The 22935-nt window shown below is 38.5% G+C and overlaps 1 protein-coding gene across 20 annotated transcripts in view; it reads left to right on the forward strand.

The window, feature by feature from the left end:
- PPARGC1A (PPARG coactivator 1 alpha) overlaps nt 1–22935 on the forward strand; it is a 672898-nt gene that overhangs the window by 644072 nt on the left and 5891 nt on the right. For all 20 annotated transcript variants that reach the window (XR_010841088.1, XR_010841090.1, XR_010841091.1 and 17 more), the window contains 5 exons: nt 7773–8688; nt 9265–9369; nt 9523–9643; nt 19157–19278; nt 19610–19761. Coding sequence is in view for 11 of the 20 variants with exons in the window: in XM_067036339.1 (XP_066892440.1) it covers nt 7773–8688; nt 9265–9369; nt 9523–9643; nt 19157–19278; nt 19610–19761 (1416 nt within the window). In the remaining 9 variants the exon portion in view is untranslated. The remainder of the gene's footprint in view (nt 1–7772; nt 8689–9264; nt 9370–9522; nt 9644–19156; nt 19279–19609; nt 19762–22935) is intronic.

Here is a 22935-nt window from a genome sequence, read left to right on the forward strand (position 1 = left end):
TAGGCAGTGAGTGACAGAGTTGATCTGTGGAAAGGAGTTTGGAGGAAATTGAGCGCTCCACTGACTTGGGGTGCCTTAAGGGAGAAAAACATTTGCATCTGATTTTTAAGTGTGTGGGTGGAAAGGAGAGAAGATATTGATGGAGCAGAAGATACTGTATTGTAAATTGAAACATAAAATTGCTAGTATTCAACGTTTTTGACATACCAAAAAAATTGGCAATTTCGTGTGATACTACCTGAACTAAGATACTTTAAAAGCTGCAAATCTCCAAATGAAAGTAGTCTATTATGATTTTTTTTAAAAACAGCACAGTTTAGTGAAGTTGTGTAAAACCTTGGCTCTGATATTAGACAAACCCAAGTTTAAATTCTGGATCTACCCCCATCTAGCTGTAAGGCCTTTGGTCAATATAATTAAATTCTGTAAGACTCAGGAAGCTTATGTATCAAATGAAGCTGATCACAGTACCTGCATCTCATTGAGTCACTGTGAGGATTGAATGAGATAAAACATGAAAAAAGCTTAGTCCAGTGACAGCATATGTGTTCAATAACTATTAGATATTTAATTACTAATTCTACATTAAATTCATTTCTGGGGGTCATTGTACCCTCCTGCTCATTTTTTTCAACTTTTAACTACCTTTTACCTGTTTCCTTTTATTGGCCTTAATACTATCTCCTCTTTGGCACTCTCATATATGAAGTTATATATTGTTTTTTGTGGTAAAATTCCCCATGAAATTGAACATATACTGCTTTTGGTGTGGGACTGGGATTTACCAAACCAAGGTAGAAAAATCTCCTCTTGGACATTCATTCTCTCAACAACAGGTACTTCTGCTGTTACTACAAACCCTAGAGGCTAGACATTCACTAATAGGCACGTCACATGTATTATTTTTTGACCCTCTGTCCATTTAATTGTGAAGGAAAAAGCTATATGTTGATTCTAGGTCTGTGGTGGACCCTGGGTTCAAAGCAAGTCTGTCTGACTAGAGATTATGTCTCTTTCCTGAAGCCTGAATTTTCAAGAGAGTAGCGGACATCTGTTATGTTAAATAGGTTTTATTTCACTTGCCAAGTGTCATTGATTGGTATTGGCTGCCAGAAGCATTGTGTTGAGAAGGATGCTAAAGCCAAGCCTGTACTCAGTGGGAATGTCACGATTAGTAATGTCTGCCGTCAGTGCAGCAGAGGGGTGGACAGGGTGCGAACAGCATTCAGGTTGTTGATTTGTTGATCCTTCGTATACATGCTTAATGCCTTTGGTTGCAACAGAGGACATGGATCAAACTGTTGCCCAGGACTTTCTGGTGTCTTCTTATTTAATTTTACAAATTTTAGTGACATTTTCCAAACATTTAAGTGAAAACGTAAAGAGTCAACAAAATTCTAAGACCTCAAGAATACTCCCTGTGCCTCATCTAAAGAGTCTTTGGGAAACAGGAGGGATGAGATAGGAAGTTTGCTTTATTAGGTATCACCAGCTGGTCTGACTTTGTGATTGTCCTAAACTAGCTCATTTTGGCTGATAAAAAAAAAAAAAAAAATGCTTCTCTTTTACAGGTGTAAAAACTAATTTGATTTCAAAATAGCTGTTAGTAACGCAAGATGAGAGAAAAGAGAATGCTCTTTTGGCAGAAGGCATTTAAATCTATTGCATATGGAGATGTTCAGAGTGCTAGACATTTTGCTTCTGAAATGGGAATGGCAAAGCAATGTCAGCTCGACAAGGTGATGGTTTTAACCACAGGACATGAAGGAATTTGATTAGGAACCCCCAAACTCTTATTTATATATATTTATTTACATGTACATACATATATATGTATATATGTGTGTGTGTATATATATATATACACACGTATATGTATATATAAATGTTTTATTTTTATTACTATAAAACTAATAAGAATAAATATAACTATTTTAGAACTAATTAGGAAAATAAGAACAAAATCATCAGCACCCTCATCACCCTAACTCACGAGGTCTTAGCAATGCTTTCCTCCATCGATATGTATATTTTCCCCATGGTTTTCATGATGGTGGATTTGGTTTAAATCGACAGTTCTTCAAATTGCACTTCAGTGGACTTGCACTTAAAAAACCCCACTCGTTAACCCATCACTGAGTAATTTCTTATTCTTTTATGTGGAGTCTTATATTGTCATTTTTGGACTTCCCATTTAAAAGCTGACTTTGCTGGATGATATATTGACAAACAGCATAAATTTGCTATAGCCTTTTGGTATATACATCTTCTGTATGTGACTTATCAGTGGGGAAATAGACCAAAGCAAAATAGGAGCAGTAGTTGGTAGTTTTAAAAGAAAGCCACAGCGACAGAGAAGTAGAAAGTGATTTTGACAGGTCATATAATCCATTCCTGTGGCTGAAGAAGCCAAGAAAGGGAGACCCGACAAATTCTCTTTACAGCCCATTCCAGTGTTTTGCAACTCGTCCTGACAGGACTTTCTTCCATATTTCATATCCCTCATTTTCTATTTTTAATCTCATTCTTCTTGACTCAGCGTCTGAAAAACACCTCAGTTTTCTTTTCTGGCAATGGCACTACCCAATGTCTTTCAAGCCAAGGATAGCAAAGCAATTTTCTCTCCCATATCAACTTCAGGGGTTTGGTGGGAGACACCTGGAAAGCCAGACTCCTCCCTCCCTGACCCGGACCCCCTCTCCTGCCCCATCTCTGTTGGAAAGTGCCCGAGGGCCAATGAATAACAGCTTCATTTTCCATGAGCAAGAGTTGGGGCATTAGACATATGTCATAGGAATGTTCTGAAGCTTTTCTATAAGGTGAGTTTGTTCCCCAGTTCTCAGGGCTGATGCAGGAAATCCTTAAAAAGCAGGAAAGGCGGGGGGCTCCATCAATCAGAGGGGACATGCCAGCCTGGGTACCAGAGCGAGGTGTGGGAGGCCCTTCTGTGTCAGGGGTTAACACTTTGGTAGCTGGCTTTTGTGGAGATCCAGTGAGTCCTGGGGAAGTTAGTGGTGAAGAGAGAGCACTGGAGGAGCTTTTATCAACAAAATATTTTAACAATTATAGCAGTAACAGTTCATACTGATTGAGTATCAGTCCTTCCTATGCTCCCTTGACACCCACTCCAAGTGCTTGAGGCCAAAAATATGTGAGTAGAACTCAAGTCACTCTCCTCTCTTTGCCCAGTCCTCCTTCTTTGGTGAGTTTTTAAGCAAATTAGAACATCATCTTCTCGGTGTCTTTCCTTGAGAAATCTTTGAATTGGCATGTGACATAAGAAAAATCCCACTGTCAAACTCCAAAGCGAGTCACAGATTTAGCAGGAGGTTGTGTGAAATGTAAACTGTAAAACTGTGTAAACTGTTTAAAAAGTTCTTGCTGAAGTCATTGGCTGGATAGTGGAGCACAGAATACAGAGCAGAGGACTTGCCATTTATCAGTCATTCAATTAAACACACCAACCCAAAAGAGAACTCCTCAAAGGAAATCGTTTTATAGTACATAATGAAACACAAAACCCAACCAAACTTGTCTCTGACTTTTTTTTCTAAAGGGCTGTTTCAAAAGACAACTGGAGAGTGTGGGAGAGTATGTACCACTTCCCCCAGATTTGCTGTGCAGAAGTGCAGAAGTGTGAGTGATGTAGAGGTACTTGTTTATTATAGAGCACATTTCAATGCAGTAATCATAAATATTGCTAAGGTTGTGCTCCGTTGAAATATGACCTACATACTCTTGATTGTTTGTGTTACGTGATTTGTCTGACACCCATTACATTCTGGGTAATAGCAGCCATTTGTTGCTCTGCACAGCAGGCTCTTCTGACAAAAGAAAATAGGCAGCAATAAAAAAGCTATAGTCTGAATTACATTCTGCACAGTGCTGCACTGCTGAGAGTTTGTGCAAGTGTGTTAAAAATGTTCTGAACTGCCTCTTGTCAGCCTTCAGCCTGTAATGGCCATCTGTCCTCACATAAATCTGTCAAAACCTGCGAAGTTCAAGAGAGAGCATGGAATATACCTTGTACTGTCAACACCAAAATGTACACATTCCCCAGAAAATCAACACACAGGAAATAATCCGGAGGTTATGAGAGGCATTAGCCCAGTTGATTTAGGCTTGTGGGCTGAAATTGAGAGTCCAGCAATTAGTGGGAAGATGACAAAGGTAGTGGCGTTGAGGATTGAGTATTGACTGCCCTTCTACCGCAGGGGAAAACATTCTGGGTGGAGGAGATGGGGTTAGAGAAATCTAATTAGTTCAGGTGCAGCAAAGGGTTCCCTGTCCCGAGCACAACTCCTAAAAGCTGGACATCACGTTAAAAGAGAAAAAAAAAAAAAGTTTCTTACACTTTTGTTTTACTTTGTTTTGTTTTACTCTGGATCTCAACCCTATCTGGAAATAGATTTTTCAATGAGGCACTGGTGACATGCAGTGTCATGATCCTTAAGATGTCTGTCTTGCTCTGGGGTATTCTCTTCAGATTAATGAAGTTTCAGTAAACAGTCAAAAGGTTAGGGAATAATCTGAATTATTTTTCCCTGCCCACCGACTCACTAATCCTAAAATAACTGCCATCTACTAAGAGAGTATTATTTAATGAGCAGGGCCATCTGAAATTTATAGCCCTGATATTTTCAATCACAGGGTATATCGGGTTATCTCAGGGTGTTTCTGTAAGTTTTAAGCAGATACACAAGAAAATCTGAACTTACTGCAGATTTTAAAGAAAGATCTCTTTATGAAGTCCTGGGGGCTGAATCCCTGAAATGCCAGCATTTGGTGGAATATTCAGCACATAGTAGGTGCTGAGTGAAAGTCTGTTTAATTGCCACAGGCCATCTAAAATGAAAAGGAAGTAAAAGGCTTTGTTTTTAATGCCAAGAAACTCTAATCATGTGTTAGCGCTCCCAAGAGCAACTTGAGAATCGGTTATTTAAGCGATAATGAGCTTAGGTACTAGGACAAGGGTTTCAAATGTTCAAGACGAAAAAGAATTTCTATATTTAAAATCCCTAGATAGCTGAGCTATTTTTAGAACTAGTCTCTCTTTAATAGTGGCCTAATTTGGTGTTTCTGAAGTTTAGGGTTTCTTTTTATAAGTCTAGAATGTCAGTCAAAATATATCTACCTGAGATCAAGGCAAGGTGCCACATAGACACGACGGGACAGTGGCTCTCCATAAGTGGTCTATGAACCGTGTCATTAAAAATATTTGACCAGCTTCCCAAGTGATCCGTGGGCCACTGAAATGGGACACCTACTAGTAAAGGAGGATCTAGAAAAATAAAAACGAGTGAAACATTTTGCAAAAATAAGCCCAAGCAATATTCCACTGAGAGCTCCTCATCTGTCTGGAGAGACAAGATATAATTCACATTCAAAAAGAGATAAGTGTGAAAATACAGCAATACCTGGTAAGTGAGTGATCCTGGCAGTAAATTATTGGAAAAGTAAAAAATTACCCCCATTCAGAGTATCGTGAAAAGATTTATGAAGTTGTATTTGAGGATGTTGAATGTCATTTCCCCCAATTCAAGGGCTATCTCATTTGGAATATTTGACTGTTATTTACTCAGCAAAGAGAGATTATTCATCATTATTTCTTTGAGCATCTTAGCTTCCTGTGAGAAATATTTGAGATCTTGTCATTTCTTTGCTGGGAATTGGTATCTTTAAATTTGTTGTAGCAGTAATTGAAGGTAGCATGTGGTAGAAATCAGTGTGTATGAATGGGGCAGGGCAAAGAGTAGAGGAAACAAGCAGAGAGAGAGACAGACAAACAGAAAGATAGACAGGGTAAGAAAGAAAGAACGAAAAGGAAGAGGAGAAGGAGATGGAGGGGGAATGGGAGGAATAGGAGGAGATGGAGGAAGGGAAGGAGGGGGAGTAGGAGAGAAAATTGGCCATAAAGGAATTCCTTAGATTGAGTAAAAGATATACTTGTCTATGAAAGAGGGAACACAAGGAGAGTGAACTTCAGTGACATAGATGATTCATTCAGTAATGTCACCTCCCTATTATCTTCAAGCAAAGAATGGGGGGCAGGCGTACAGTAGGCTGCAGATAAAGGGAAGCTTTTCTGAGACTCAGATGTGTCACGAAGGGAGACCAGTGGCTCCTTCTCTTTGTGTTTGCATTTCCCTGTCTTTCTGAACTTTTCTGGGATAGATTTCCAAAGTCAAACCTCTTTGCATTTTTGTACATTTCCTTCCCTCCTTTAGGGAGAATTAGCTAAGTATAATAAAAGTTGCCAAATACTAGTGCAAAATATTTCATTTTAAGGAAAATATTAATTTCTTCTATCTCTTTATTATAAAGTAGGGGAAAGAGGCAGCGTCTCCCTGTTCATACCAAAACTTCATGTAGCTTTCTGTGCCCTACTTAGTTATATGTGTGTATGTATGTGTGTGTGTGTGTGTGTGTGTGTGTATACATATATACATATATATATATGTATATATATACTTTTATTTTCTAGCAAAGTAGAATTTTCCTTGAAGCATGCAGTTGCCTTAAGTCTAACCCCAGGCTTCTTGTGGACTTAAGTTCTTTTTTGCTGAATAGCATCCTCCCATCCTCCTAAATAAAAAGTGTATTGTAAACTAAAATGTTCCCTTGTAAGCATAAAGTCATTTGAACTCCAGCCTGCCTTTCTTCAAAGTTCCGTCGACTCTGGAGCCTTTCCACAAGTCTTCTTCCTTGGCATAAAGGGCTGAGGAGGACTTAGGGGTGAAACTGAACAGAGGTAACTAGCTTTCACGCACTCTCCCACAATGACTTGTGATAGAATTTTCTGCCCTCTGTAGAAAAGCACAAAAGGCAACAACTGACAGATTCCCCCTCTTCTTCCTTTCTTTTTTTTTTCAATTGTTTCAATTAGTTCATTGCCGAAGCTTGGATTTGTTTCAATCCTTCAGCCTCGCAACCGGCCCAGATGTGGTGCTCCAAATAAAATGGTCCGCTGGCACTGCAGTATTTAGTGTTACTGTTCACTTAAGTTTCTGTTGCAGAGCCATATTTTAGACAGAATGTATTAGTTATGCTTACAAGAATGTACTATACCTACATTAGCCATGGTTTACGAAGTTAATGAACTGTGGAGACAAAGAATCATTGCCGTCATGTTGTAGAGTTGTCTGGTGCCCTGCATTTAGCCGGCTGCATTTTACTGAACTTACTTTGATGTTGCCAGTGTCATTCCGACCCTCCCCCCCAGTTGCTGTCATCCCATCTTTTCTTTTCCTTTCTTTTTTTAAAGTTGCCTAATTCTTTGGCTCCATGGGTAGATCTCCTTGATTTTACAAAAATTCCTGACCTACATGCATCCTCCCCAGCATTCTTTGCAGACAGATGCCACCAAAGGTCTTCTGTGATTTCCCTGTGTCTCACCGTGTTAATTTTCCACAACCCAGACTGTGAGAAGCCCGTGTACATCTGAGCTTTGGTAATGCCTGGTGGTGACGGTGGTCATGTTTCCTGGGAAGCGGGATCTGTTAGCATTGGCGTTTGAAATACAAAATATCATGGCTTTCACCACAGCCTCATGTCGTCGATCCATCTTTTCTTGGTGACAGAGGCTTCGGGGGACAGAGTCACTTTTTCCAGTCTTATCATGAATGTAGTTTCCTTCCTTCTCACTGAGTTTTAACCATTGTCTGAAATCTTGGAAAAGTTAGGAAAACATATCCTGGCATTTAACAACATCTCTCTGTCTCTTTTCTTTCTCTCTCTCCCCTCCCCCTTTTTTTTTTCTTTTATTATCTTAGGCCTAACTCCACCCACAACTCCTCCTCATAAAGCCAACCAAGATAACCCTTTTAGGGCTTCTCCAAAGCTGAAGCCCTCTTGCAAGACTGTGGTACCTCCACCATCAAAGAAGGCCCGGTACAGTGAGTCTTCTGGTATCCAAGACAATAACTCCACCAGGAAAGGGCCCGAGCAATCTGAGTTGTACGCACAGCTCAGCAAGACCTCCGTGCTCACCAGTGGACACGAGGAAAGGAAGGCCAAGCGGCCCAGTCTGCGGCTGTTTGGTGACCATGACTATTGTCAGTCAATTAATTCCAAAACGGAAATACTCATTAATATATCACAGGAGCTCCACGACTCCAGACAACTAGAATATAAAGATGCCTCCTCCAACTGGCAGGGGCAGATGCGCTCTTCCACAGATTCAGACCAGTGCTACCTGAGAGAGGCCTCGGGGGTGAGCAGGCAGGTCTCTCCCGGCAGCACCAGAAAACAGCTCCAAGACCAGGAAATCCGAGCTGAGCTGAACAAGCACTTCGGTCATCCCAGTGAAGCTGTTTTTGACGACGAAGCAGACAAGACCAGTGAACTGAGGGACAGCGATTTCAGTAATGAACAATTCTCCAAACTACCTATGTTTATAAATTCAGGACTAGCCATGGATGGCCTGTTTGATGACAGCGAGGATGAAAGTGATAAACTGAACTCCCCTTGGGATGGCACGCAGGCCTATTCATTGTTCCATGTGTCGCCTTCTTGTTCTTCTTTTAACTCTCCATGTAGAGATTCCATGTCACCACCCAAATCCTTATTTTCTCAAAGACCCCAAAGGATGCGCTCTCGTTCAAGGTCGTTTTCTCGACATAGGTCGTGTTCTCGATCACCATATTCCAGGTCAAGATCAAGGTCCCCAGGCAGTAGATCCTCTTCAAGGTAAACCTTGTCAAAACCCACCCAAAGCCTAAGGCATCCCCAGGAAGTGAAAAAAACAAAACAAAACAAAACAAACAAAGGCAAAAAACGCATTCAAAACCCACAGGCAGCCCAGCCCCTCACCATCCATTCCCAGTGCCACAGGAACTAAGGAGATTGTTGTTACCCATACATTCCTCCCCATCTTCTCTTAAATCTGTCATTCTTGAACACAGTGCCTTGAGCCAGTCAGATCAGAGAGAGCAATTTGTAAGAAACTTGCTCATCTAACTTTTTCCATTACCTGGAGAGCTGCCTTGTGCCAGGATAGGTGAGATCCATGCAAGATAAAGCTGACAGTGTACCAGGCCGGCGTTCGGCATTCACAGCAATAAGAGACGCTGCAAGAGAACACGCCACTCCAGACCTCTAAGCTGACTAGACGATCGCAAACTGTCACTGGGAAACCTCACAAGTAGCTGGGAACCGAAAGCCGGTTTATGTAATGCGGAATTCCAGGGGCTGTTCAGTCATGCCAATAAACTGGGGTTCACTGGCAGTTGCAAATGCCCTTTTGTTTTTCCTCCTCTCTCCCAGATCTTGCTACTACTATGAGTCAGGCCACTGCAGACGCCGCGCGCACCGAAATTCTCCCCTGTGCGCGAGATCACGTTCAAGATCGCCCTACGGCCGGCGGCCCAGGTAAATGATACACGTCCTCTTCCCTCCGCGCCTCTCATCTCCTCCCGTAGATGACAAGATGTTTTCTAAAACCCTGCCCCCTCCCCAGTTTCTGATTAATTTTGCTCATGCAATTGGAGGTGGTTGCCTTAATGATGAAGTTATGTTTCTCAGGTATGACAGCTACGAGGAGTATCAGCACGAGAGGCTGAAGAGGGAAGAATACCGCAGACAGTATGAGAAACGGGAGTCTGAAAGGGCCAAACAGAGAGAGAGGCAAAGGCAGAAGGCAATTGTAAGCAGCTTGGAGCTCACTTTCATTTTACAGGAGGGTTTCTTTTCTTTTTTTTCCCTGTCTTTTGTTTTCGGGGGCGTGGGCATAGATTAGAGAATAAGGTAAAGACTCTTGTTAGAATATGCAATACTCAGCCGTTTGGCTTTAAAGCATCAGTGAGTCCTCCTCAGTCCCTCTTTTTTTTTTTTTTTTTTTTTTTTTTTTTTTTTTTTTTGCGGTACGCGGGCCTCTCACTGTTGTGGCCTCTCCCGTTGCGGAGCACAGGCTCCAGACGCGCAGGCCCAGCCGCTCCGCGGCACGTGGGATCTTCCCGGACCGGGGCACTAACCCGTGTCGCCTGCATCGGCAGGCGGATTCTCAACCACTGCGCCACCAGGGAAGCCCCCTCAGTCCCCCTTAACACAGACTATTGGAAAACAAAATGTTAGGTCAGTGTATTCCTCCTCCATACTACCTGTTTCTCATTCATCTTGAAGCTCATTACTGTTTGCGACCTTTGTTTCTAAAAATGGAGGAAGGAGAGATTTGTCCAGTCAGATACTGGTCCCATCAAGCCAGAGGATGAGTTCTTTGTATTGTTATCTGCTGCTTTTTTTCTCTGAGTGGAAAATGAAGAGATATCACTATTTGGTTTCAGTTTTCATCTTTTTGGCAGACGTGAGGGCTGGATTGAGTTAGATTTAAAGGCAGTGGTAGAGAAAGATTTGCTAAGAAAGTCATCCTTTCTTCCTCGTGCTGGGTCAACACCTAACACATCCATATTCCTTATGAACTGCTTTTCAATAACCTATTATGGATTTCAGCACCATGTACTGCTGGGTATTACATTCACTTGACATATACACAGTACTGACCCTTTGGGGTAAGGATCTAGGTTATGTGCATCTAGTTTGTTCTCTGTTGGTCAGACCTTAGAAGGCAAAAAGGAGGTCCTCCAATTGTCAGCATCCAGTACTTGTTCAAGGCAGATATTCCTAATTGATGAAGGAAATCTTTCCCACTGAGCCCCAATAGAGCCTTGAGGGCTTTCCCAACATGGTGCTCTAGGGAGCCATGGCATATCCATTGGAAATGGCACTGTTTTCATTCATTGCAGCTGCTGTCTGTTAGCTGCTAAATGTCATTTCAATGAAGATCAACCTTTGACACATCTTGCATACAAGCTAACCAGGGCTTAGGGAAATGATTTTTAGCTGTAAATGTTAGATGGATATGATACCTTTAAAACAACCCACAACCATCAACAAAATCTTGAAAAACCTACATAAAAGAGCTGACTAATAGAGTACAAATCGAGCATTGGCCAACAGTTATCAACTGGAGGAAAAAGGTTAACTGAGAGGTTTGTTAACTCAGGCACTCAAGGAGAAAGAAGGGAGAAGTAATTGAATACTTAGGCTAAAGATCTAGGGCTTTGCTGCCATTTAACTTTGAATCTACCTAAGACCAAATTAAAGGCCTTGTGAAAATTATAACACTTTCCCTCTGCCATTTAACTTTGAATCTACCTAAGACCAAATTAAAGGCCTTGTGAAAATTATAACACTTTCCCTCATTTTTCGCAACTTTCAAATGAGCTGTGATATTAAGATCTGCCAGAGTATCATTAGTTAACACTTAAGAAGACTAATGAAAATTAAAAATTCAATTTTTCTAATTTAAATGTTTTTAATCAATAGCCTGTTCAATAATTATAATAATTCACATTTATAGAGTGCCATATAGTTTACAAAGCCTTGTAGTGTGGCACAGTACAGTTAATATATACCAAAGAGAGTCATGTCGAGTAAGCATGAAGGAAAATAGTTATTTCAGTGTTCTCATATTCATATTTGATAAAACTCTTCATGTTTCTTCCCAAAAGAATGACACTAAAGAGAGAAATTGTTTTATCGTATATTTGCTCATTTGTGCAAAATATAACACAGCTGTAACCAAAGCTATGTAGATAAATGTAGGTAAATAACATGTGCTTATTCTATTCTTCCAAAGATAATTTAGTGCCACATACTTACTAGGGTGAAGAAAGGAAGGGAGGGGTCTTTCTGCTAGTTTGGTTCTTTACAAATAGATCAAATAGTGTGATGGTCTATATTCCATAGATGCCTGAGCCAAAAGCACTCTTGAGGCCACTAGCCTCAGTTTGGAAGCAGATACCGCCCTACCAGCCTGCCTTTCCATGTGTCACAAATATTGACCAGTTCCTTGGCTAATTCTTTGACTAAGACAATCTTTAACAGTTCCCTTTGAAAGACAGCAGTTATAGTGCAAAAGTCAACTTGGCTTATATTAAGTCATCATAATTAACTAGACGTTTGCGAAAATTTTGGCTTTGAGATTTTTATTTTTGTTTTTAAAAAGCAGATTACAAAAGAAAACTAGGACATAGAGATTGTTTACTAACACAGTGACCTATAGGTAGTCAGAGCTTAGTATAAAGATTTGGGACTTACTGTTAAACCAGTTCTCACTTGGACTATTAGATGCCATTTTTGCTTAAAATAAGTGAAAACACATGACTATATGAGAGACATTTGTTAGGTGACTGGGCTCTAAAATTAGGTAAGACCTAGTCCCCACATCCAGGGAGTTCAAGTCTACTGGCTGGTAAAGATACATGAAGAGGCAATAGGGTGTGTTAATTGCTATTGCAGAGGATGCACCTAAGGTACTGCAGTGGCAAACGGGTCAGCAACCAGCCCTGGGAACGAGGGAGGGCATCCCCGGAGAGGGTGAGATTGATTTGAAACCTAAAGGGAGGAAAAGGCAAAGGTTTTTTACACCTGTGTTGTCCAGTGTGGGAGCCATTAGCCATGAGGCTAATTCAGCTAGTCCCAAATTTAGATGCACTTTGAGTGTGATTGAATTTTGAAGACAGTACAAAAAAAAATAGAGTGTAAAATACTTCATTAATATTTTTTACATCAATGACAAGTTAAAACAATAATATTTTGGCTATGCTGAGCCAAGTAAAATATATTATTAAAATTAAATTTGTTTCTTTTTACTTTTTAAAATGTGCCTCAGAAAATTTAAAAGTTACATATGGTGCATTATATTTTTATTGGAAATTACTATTCTAGGCAGAGACTTTAGCTTATACTAAGTCTCTGGAAAAGAACAAGCTATATTGGGAGACTGCTAGTCATTTAATTAGAACACCAGGGTACAGGAGAGGCAAGAAATAAGTCTGGAGGGCTCCATGGTAGCCAGATCCTTGAAGGGTCCTGTAAGTCATAATAAAGATTTTGAAGAATATCTTGAAGGCATAGTGGAACTATTTAATGAGATTACCCGCAGGAAGTTTTTCTGATTGATTTCCTTCCTCAAAATTATCTGCTTTCTTGTGCCATAATGCATTTGCAAAATAAATTTTTACGGACTTGGAGATACACGAAATGATTTTTGACTCATTTGACTAGATTAACTTGAAAAGTCATTCATGAAACAGCTAAAGGAACTAGTACAGTTTGCCTAAGTTGGTCGGGTAGGTGATTTCCATTCAGATTTCGGAGACACCCTTAAAGTAATGAATAAATAGCAAATTATATCTGGAATATCTTGGGTGCAGTGCTGGATTATTCGTTAATTCAGAGTAATTTTATAATCAAGGGAGCAGCAAAACAGAGGCTCCAAAAGGAAATGAAAAACATGTTACAATCATGTAATAGATATTTTACAAAATTAACCTTTGCTACCTTGTCTTGTGGTCTATAATATTGACTTATTTTTGAGTTCCATAAGAAGGAGATGGTGGTTTAGGTCATCTGTAAACTTTTTATTGTGTATGTGTCCAAAAGTCTTTATTCAGACCGACTTCAGTGCACCAAATCAGACAGCTAAGAAAAGACTAATAATTAGTAATTACACAGAATCATATGTTGTGGTTGAATATTGCCATTGTTTAAGTTGCTGTTTTCCTCCAATTTCCATCTAAATGCTCTCAAAACCCAATTTATCCTCCGCTTTTCTCAGTCTCATAGGCTTGAAATAGTTCAGGTTATATTGGAACTCTGGAAGCCAGAGTATTGTACTTAATGTCTAAACTGTCACTGCTCTGATTTCTTGGGGAGTTCTAAGTCCAACTCCATTTGCAATCTTTACAGTTTCCTGCCAGAAAACGTGATAATGGGATGTTAATTTAAAGGGCAAATCTAGACATGATACAATGGTTCGGGGCTTAAAACCAAAACCAGATGTGCTTGGGCAATGACTGTGCCATTTCTTTTCTCTTCTCCATTGGTCAATGTGCAGCCAGGGAGCCAGAAACAGTGCCTCATCACTGATAATTATCAGCTTCTTCCAAATGCAAAAAAAGAAAAAGTTGTGTAATTTCTCATGGTTATTCTTTTTGGAGAAAATAAAGTAGTTTTCTATTCAAGCCTTTTTCGAGAGCTATTCCATATGGGTGAATATGTTATATTATGAGTCTACACTCACAACTTAGAAATTTTCAGTTTTATCAAAAGTAGTTACACATGCTCTGAGTCTATAGTTTTCATGTTTTCTGACTTATCACTGTGTATACTTGCATCTTAGCTCTTATTATTATATTAGCTCTTAAGTAAACTAACCTGGACGTATTCACATCTATCCAGCCTAAGACACTAAGGAGGAGTATTCCTGGGCCGTACTTGGATGGAAGTAACTTTGGTAAACTGAAAGCTGTAGTTTTGTTTCTCCCCTGAAAGTGTCTCCTAGTAGCGGTCACTTACTGAATGCCTACTGAATCAGATGAGTGTAATCAATGTTAAGAACAAGAGAAAAAACAACGAAAAAGGAGACTTGTTTTGGCATTATGTCAGAGTTTTGGCCTTTGTTTCTATCCATTCACACCTTTTCATGGTCATTCACCCCTCCCACTTTATCTTTTAGGTAGAGAACCTAGCTATACCATTCACTGTAGAAGTGGCATGGATTTTATCCACTCATCTCATCTATAGTATTTGTAATATCCTTGAAATTTTTGAGGAAGTTCGGTTGTAACTAATCTGGAAGTGAACATAAATCTTTCATTGCCAAAGTTGACATGCAGTTTCCTTAGCATAGGAAGAGGCATTTTTAAATTATCCTGACTTGGAAATGTAGAATAAAAGTTCTGAGAACTAAAATCCAAATTATATCAGGCTGTTCCTTATTGTTACCTAACACTGCAGAGCATTTTAGTGAGATAACCCGCAGAAAAGCATCAAGCACAGTACTTGGCATCTATTAGAATTTAGTAAATGTTAATCTCACTACTAATTTCCTTTTCTTCTTAGTCAAACCCCTTTTACCAGGAGTTACTTATTTTTTGATGAGAAACAACCATTGTGTGTTTTCCCCAGCTAACTGGGAGGCTCTACACACTTTCTGATAAAGATTTTGATAATGCAACGTCAGTTAATTCAGTCAGATTTTTTTTCTCTGTTTATTCCCTGTGTTTTGATATAATGAGGATTTACCATACCTGTTAATGCAACATAAATCTTCACTTTTATTATCCACCCCATCAGCAAACTAGCCTTTGTGAAAATTGAAGGTAAAATATACTTGATAAATGTTCCTTCCTCCTCAATAGTGAAAACTGGTCTGAAAATCATTTTTCAAGGAGCTTTTTCCAAAGGTTTAGAGTTCCTCCAAGCCTTTAAGAAGTTGGAAATGTTATTAAGCTTTTTTATTTCTTTTCCTTTCATCTCCTGTTTAGAAATTAATGTCTTGAAAAATTGGCTGCAAATGTTAAGGTTTTTAAAAGATATGGAATCTATTCATCTGTCTAATAAAACTGCAACATGTTAAAAATAATCAGTTCTTCACTAGACATTTTGGCCAATCTTGGAAAGATTTTTGTCTTTGCTTTTTAGACCTTCAGATGCCTTTTAATTTCATTTTTATCACTAGGAAAACCAAACACTTTAATCATTTTCTCAAATGAGAATTTCAACATGTATTCAATCTCTGATCTTTGTAAGATAGCAAGACGTGGTCGCATTTTTATGTTGCATAAAAGAAGATTGACAGTCAAATAGGTAATTTAAGTGATTGTGGAACAGCCCTTTGGATTTCTGTCTTTCCTATCTAGGTTGTGTCTTCTTTTTACTGCAGAATGTATCAGTATCCGATATAAAAGGTCTTCTGGTTTATCTTCTTTTGGGATTATTGTTGCATAGGGTTTTCGTATAAAGAAGCAATTCAGAGACTACCCCAATATGTCTGCGTATGGATGTGCATATGGTCGATTTTCACTTTTTCTTTGAATTTCCTTGATGATGAACATAGGCTGTGTATATTCCCTTTATGGTAGATGAGCAAGTTCTTTGTGATGGTTCACTTTCTTTCTCTCTCGTCTGCATTTCTCCCTTCTTTTCCTCTGTACAGTAGTAACCTTCCTAAAAACATTCTTTAAAAAAAATAAATAAATGACACTCATGCAAGCAGGCGCCAGGAAGTTTAGATAACAGTCCCATCAAATTCGGCTGTTTGGCTGGAGCTGGCTGCATAAATAGAACGGAATGTGATGTGATGATTCCCTTGCTCAAGTGTACAGCACTGCCCTGGGATGAGCCTCATTCTCCATTTATATTTATTGACCTCCAGGATGTGCTGGGTGCTCTGGAACAACACAATTACAGCCATCAGTTGGGACATACAATCTACATGGAAGCGAATCAGGCAGCCTGCTCTGCTTGCTGTACTTCATCAGTTATGTAGGCTCAATGGTTGCTGTCAGAGGAATTGTGTTTTACCAGCTGTTTCAGTGGAGTGAGAAAAATGAGAGTCCTTACACTTAAGCCATAAAAGCAAATCATGGAAACCTTTGTTAGTACACTCAACTGAGCTACCTGGGCAAGGTTTTTCCTATGATAAAGCACCAAACCTGGTTTTCATTCTCCATTGTCGTAGAGAGTCTCAGAGTAAGGACCACACTTAGTCACCTTTGATATAATGAAGGGTATGGAACTAGGTGTTAAAAGTCATTAATTGATTGGCAATTGATTGATTTTTCAACAAATATTCATTAAGAAGACTCTTATGTTTGGGTACCCTTAAAATATAGTAGTCGATAGGACTGGTATGGTCTGTGCTTTCATGAAGCTTTCATTTTTAGGGAAGATAGACATTAAACGCCAAATAAACTATTAATTATTTAATTACAATTGGGCACAGAACTACAAAGGAGAAGTAGAGTGTTCTATTAGAGCAACTTGTAATAGAAAGCTGGACCTCACCTCAAGTCTCAGAAAGGCAAATGATTGTTGAGTTCACTGTAATTCTAGACAGTATGTGTATGTTGGTTGGGGGGAGGGAGAGGCAGTGTGGAAAGGATATTCCAAGTAGCAGAGAAGCAGCTTGTGCAAAGCCCTTCGAAAAGGAAGGAGCACAGTACGTACTAGGGACTGAGAGAAGATCAATATGGCTGGAAATAGAGCAAAGGAAAGAATGGAATGTGGGAGCTGAAGCCCAAGATGAAGATAGATCCAGACCCTGAAGGGCCCGGTAGGTTCTGTTAATGATTTAGGTCTTTCCCTAAATGGTATGAGAAACTATTGAAATGTTTTAGATCTTAATTGGCATGATTGGTTTCCTGTACTCTTCGTAAAGACTATTCTGACCGAAGTGAAAGAACAGTTTGGAGGAAGGTAAACACAGACACAGGATCCAAGTAAAGAGGCTGTTTTACTGGTCCAGAAAGAGATGCTGGCAGCTTGATTTAGGGGACATGCAATAAACGAGGCAGATTTAGGAAGTAAAAATCAACAGGACTTAAGGAGTGTTTGGAAATGTGGAGGGGACTAAGAGGGAAGAATCAAGGAAGGCACTTGGGTTTTTGTCCTGAATAACTGGCTAGATGGTGTTAACTTCACTGATACAAGAAAGACCCACTGGGAAGAGGCTGAACTACAGAGTTTGGTTTGGGTAATGTTGGTCTAGTTTGAGGTGCCTATGGGACATCCAACCTGAGATGTCAAATAGATAGTTGTTTATTTGAATCTGAAGCTCAGAGGAACTTCCATGATGAAAATGGAAATATGAGTGTTGCATATGGTAAAAGAAGAAACATGGATGATCAAATCACTTAGGAGGATATATATTATAGGGTCTGTGAATTGTTCAGTTACGTTTCTCAAACATTTATTGAGAGTCCACTCTTTACCAAGTTCTTTGCTAAATACTGGGCACATGAAATGGACATATGTTCAGTAAATAACATAGGACATCTCTTTGCTTTAAGCCTAAGTGACTTTTTACATCATCCAAGATGTAAAAAGATATTCTCAAATATTCTCAGCACATCCAGAGAAAACTCTTAGGCAAGCTAAATCTGTACCTTTGCCCTGTGTTTCCTAGTCTCTGCCTCCATCTAACTTAAATCTCTCCAACCTTAAGTTCATTTCATTCTTGTTTGCCATTGATAGGCATACAAGCTAACTGGTAAACACTTCGTTATACTAACTTCTTAAGTTCTTGAAAAACCTTTTCTCAGTTTGAGAAACATCATCATCTTTGGCCTTGTCTTCTTGGAATAAGAGATATACGATTACTTCTTACACTAAGAATGCATTCTTGTTCTTTAAAAAGTGATCATCTTCAGGCTATAAAATATTATTCCCATATTTTGTAGGTTATAAATTGCTGTTGACTTTCAGATTATGATGATATTGACTCCACTTGTGAAAATTAGGCCACACCCTTCTCGTCTGTTCCTAAAATAAGATTCACTGGCAAAGTGAAATTTATAGCCTCTTTTATAGCTCTTATTCTTTGGAGATCCATGGCTTAAAATGGCCAGTATTTTAAGACTGTATTTTTAAAATTATTGTCTTTGGACCACCTGTATCAGAATCACTGGGGTGTGCTTGTTAAAAATAAAGATAATTGAAGCTTACTTTCCAAATTTTTTTAATAGAGCTGGAATAAATCCAATAATTTGCATTTTTAATAAGCACCCCAGGTAATTTGTATTTATACTAGAGTTTAAGAATCAATATTTTGAGGGGTGTCAAAATTTGTATGTCAAACTATCATGCTGTACATCTTAAAATTATACAGTAATGGATGTCAATGATTTGTCAATAGAACTAAAAAATGTGTATATTTTATTATTACAATTCTGAGTTAAGGAGAAATTAAAGAGTTTTGCAAGCCAGGTCAGTTTCCTACCAATTTGAAGATTAATAATCGAGTCACGAGTGTTAAAATATTTAATAGATATTATTCAGCTATTAAGCAATAAAAAAGATTACATTACACATATTTCTTGCATAATACATTAAATTTCATGTGACAAAGGAACAGAGATGGATAGAAAAAGTAGAAGAGAGTGAGAGGCGGAAGAGAGTGATACTGAAGAAATGGAAAGTAAAACTTGGTTCAAGTGTAGTCTTTTGTTCAGGTTTAGTGTGTGTTTTGCTTTAATTGGCATGCTCTGGGGGGTTCTCATTAAGCACGATTGTACATTTATAAATGTTTCTAGCATTCAGCTTCTTTCCTGTCTTCAGAACTAGCAAGCGTCTTCTCACTTTGCCCCCCTAGGAAGAACGCCGTGTGATTTATGTTGGTAAAATCAGACCTGACACAACACGGACAGAACTGAGGGACCGTTTTGAAGTTTTTGGTGAAATTGAGGAGTGCACAGTAAATCTGCGGGATGATGGGTGAGAATCTTCAAGATTATTTCTTGTTTAGAAGCTGACATATGTAAAAAATTATGGCCATAAGATTACTAGAATGGGAATGCTTTGACAGATGACATGTTGAGTTCAGAACCTTATTTATTTTCTTTCATCCCTATTTATTAATCTTTCTAGTTGAGATTTCCTGTCCCAGAAACAAGTATTCAGCTGCTTGACAGGACAATCACACTGATAAATGGATGCAATGGTTCAGACGTTGGCACCAGCGAAGTCTCCAAAGTAGAAAGGGTTACAGTCATATATGCTAATCCTTCCTCACTAGTTTTGAACTTCTCTTCTTTGTCCGTTGCAGAGACAGCTATGGTTTCATTACCTACCGTTATACCTGTGATGCTTTTGCTGCTCTTGAAAATGGATATACTTTGCGCAGGTCGAATGAAACTGACTTCGAGCTGTACTTTTGTGGACGCAAGCAATTTTTCAAGTCTAACTATGCAGACCTAGGTATGGATTTTACTGTACATAGAATGAGGAATCCATAATGTAGAGCTCAAAATGGAAGCATATGTAAACTGTAGGCACATTGGGTTGGACCATCGCTTTATTTTACTGGAGGGAATATTTGAATACAGATTTTATCTTTTTTTTTTTTTTTTTAACACACGAGACAGTTTCAGAAGCAAGGGGCTTAAGTTTTGGCAACAAAGAGAAGAAGCAAATTGTTTCTACTGTCTGCCCATATGCTGAAATTCTGCACTATTTGTATGTCTTTGTGTGTGTGTTGTGTGGTATGTTTTGAGTGTGCAAGTGTTGTATTCGTTTGTAATCTGTTACTGCTTTCCATGCCTGCCTACCCTGAATCCTTTTGTACAAGCTATGGCATTGGCATCATTGCTTTGCAGAACAGAATATGCAAAAGTCTTATTCTTTTTTCCTTATTATCTCACAAACTCTTAGAAATGTCAACATTTTCTACAAATTATACTCAGAGGGGAGAAAGTAAAATTTCATGTGCTAAATCACACTGTACTTTCTTTAAAACAAGAGAAGAAAAAAAACCCTGTTTTTTTTAGTGCTTCCATATGCTAGGCACTGTGCCAAGGCTTTGTAAGCGCTTTCTCATTTAATTACCAGAACAATCCTAGGAAGTGGATATTATCATCCCCATTTTACAGGTAAGGAAGCTGAAGAATAGATAAGTATTCCTTTTTGCCTGTTATAAAAGTTGTACAGACTCAAGGGGTAACATTTGGAAAATATAAAAAGGTATTAAGAAAAATAGTAAAATCACCTATCAGCCTATCACCTAGATAACCACTGTTACCTAATATGGGATTTGCTGTTCAGTATTTTGTCTCAGAACATCAAATTTCTTATAGTTGAGGTCATATTATACGTATATATACATTTTTAAGTTCTACTTTTCTCGATTAATATTATATAAGTTCATTTTCCACTATGATTCAAAGGATCAAAAATTATTTACCAGTATATTTTAATGGTTGTATAGTATTCTGTTTGGCAAATAGTGCCATTATATTTAATCATTCCATTATAGCTAAACACATTTTCAGTTTTTGATATTATAAATAATGCCATGATGGACATCTTGATTTCCTTTCCAATTTTAATTTTGTTCCTTTCCATGTTATTCCCTAACTAATGTGTTTATTGTAAGCCTTTAAATTCCTTCATGAAATAATGAAGGAAGGAAAATGGCAAATGTCTTGTGCCTATGACATAATTATTTAAATCAATTTATAATAATCATCATGAAATTAACATATAAATCTGTTCCTAAGCATTATTATATGTCTATCTGCACTTGCTTTGTCTTGGTATAAAGAAAAAAAATGAATACCAAATACAGGGCTGTTTTCTTCCTTCAGCTGAATTGATGTCTTCCTAGAGTAATTGATACAGGTGGGGTGCATTGTTCAGGGGGAATATGCTATAATTCACTTCACAAGCTAAATAGATAGTATGAAGCATGGGAGAAGCAGTTGACTGTTAGAGAGATAGACGCCTAGGGATGAAAATATAAAAGGTGGCAAGTCATTTGTTCAAATGTTGGCTGATAAAAACAGTCCAGACAGATTGAAGTCTTGAGTTGATTTGACTTATTTTCTTCAGTGATGAAGGCCAGGGTGTTTTCTAGTCTCTCAAAACATCTAGAGTTTAAAATAAGCTACCTAGAGGGGCCTTTAGATCGTGATTCATCACTGGTAAAGGGAGCATGGGTTAGTATTTCCAAATTGAACTGGAGCCTCCCTGAAATGTTTCTAAGAAGAATGCTTCTCCTCTAGTTATCTCTCTGCCTTGCCAGCAGCAATAGAAACGTTGCCATTGCTAAGCTAGCTCTGATTTCCTGAAAGGTGTGTTTGATGTGTATTGTAATAGCATGGATTTTTCCAATTGCCTCGAGCCTTACAAATGCAGGAAGTGGAGTCGATCTGAGCATAGGCCTGGTGTAGTTGAAAGTGCCTTGGCTTTGGAGTTTCACAGGCCTGGTTTTGAAACCTGAGTTAGCTTTTTGACCTTGAGCAATTAAACTCCCTCTGCTTCCGGTTCTTCATTTGTAAAATACATTATAATGTTGTTATGAAGATTAAATATGTGTCTGTGAAGCCCTTAGCACAGTGTCAGTGTCTGGCACAAAATAGATTCTCAATGAATAGTAGCTATAATTATAATAAAAATGATTGTTATGAGAAGTTATAAATTTAAAGTTATTTTAAAATGAAAGAATCAACACCAGGGGCCAGCTTTGGAACCAAACAACATCATATATGTCTTGTCTTTATTCCCTGAATAGTTGAAGTTAAGTGCCTCGGGCCATGAATGCTGAATAAGGTGCATATAAGCATATACTGGACTCTTAGAGGGCTTGGGAGCTTACGTGTATGTCAAGAGTAAAGTGAAAATGATGTGATACTGATTAATTTTACCAAAAGTAAAGCAACCTATCATTTTAGATAGATTACCAATTTTAAAAATTTTTATTTGCTCTCCTAAATTAAGTTAGCTCACATATCCCATTTCTCTGTTTTTAAATTAAAGTATAGTTAATTTACAATGTTGTGTTAGTTTCAAGTGTACAGCAAAGTGATTCAGTTATACATGTATATATATATATATATATTCTTTTTCAGATTCTTTTCCTCTATCGATTATTATAAGATATTGAGTAGAGTTCCCTGTGCTATCCAGTAGGTCCTTGTTGTTTATCTATTTTATATATAGTCGCGTGTGTCTGTTCATCCCAGTCACCTAATTTATCTCACCCCACCCCCCTCACCCCTCATCCCCTTTGGTAACCATAAGTTTGTTTTCTATGTCTGTGGGTCTATTTCTGTTTTGTAAGTAAGTTCATTTGTATCATTTTTTTTAGATTCAACACTTAAATGATATATGATATTTGTCTTTTTCTGTCTGACTTACTTCACTTGGTATGATAAATTCTAGGTCCACCCATGTTGCTGCAAATGGCATTATTTCATTCATTTTTTAGGGCTGAGTAATATTCCATTGTATATATGCACCACATCTTCTTTATCCATTCCTCTGTCAGTGGACATTTAGGTTGCTTCCATATCTTGGTTATTGTAGCACTGGGGTACATGTATCCTTTCAGATTATGGTTTTCTCCAGATATATGTGCAGGAGTGGGATTGATGG

This window comes from Kogia breviceps, chromosome 6, assembly GCF_026419965.1.
Source record: "Kogia breviceps isolate mKogBre1 chromosome 6, mKogBre1 haplotype 1, whole genome shotgun sequence".
NCBI classification, from domain to species: Eukaryota; Metazoa; Chordata; class Mammalia; order Artiodactyla; family Physeteridae; genus Kogia; species Kogia breviceps.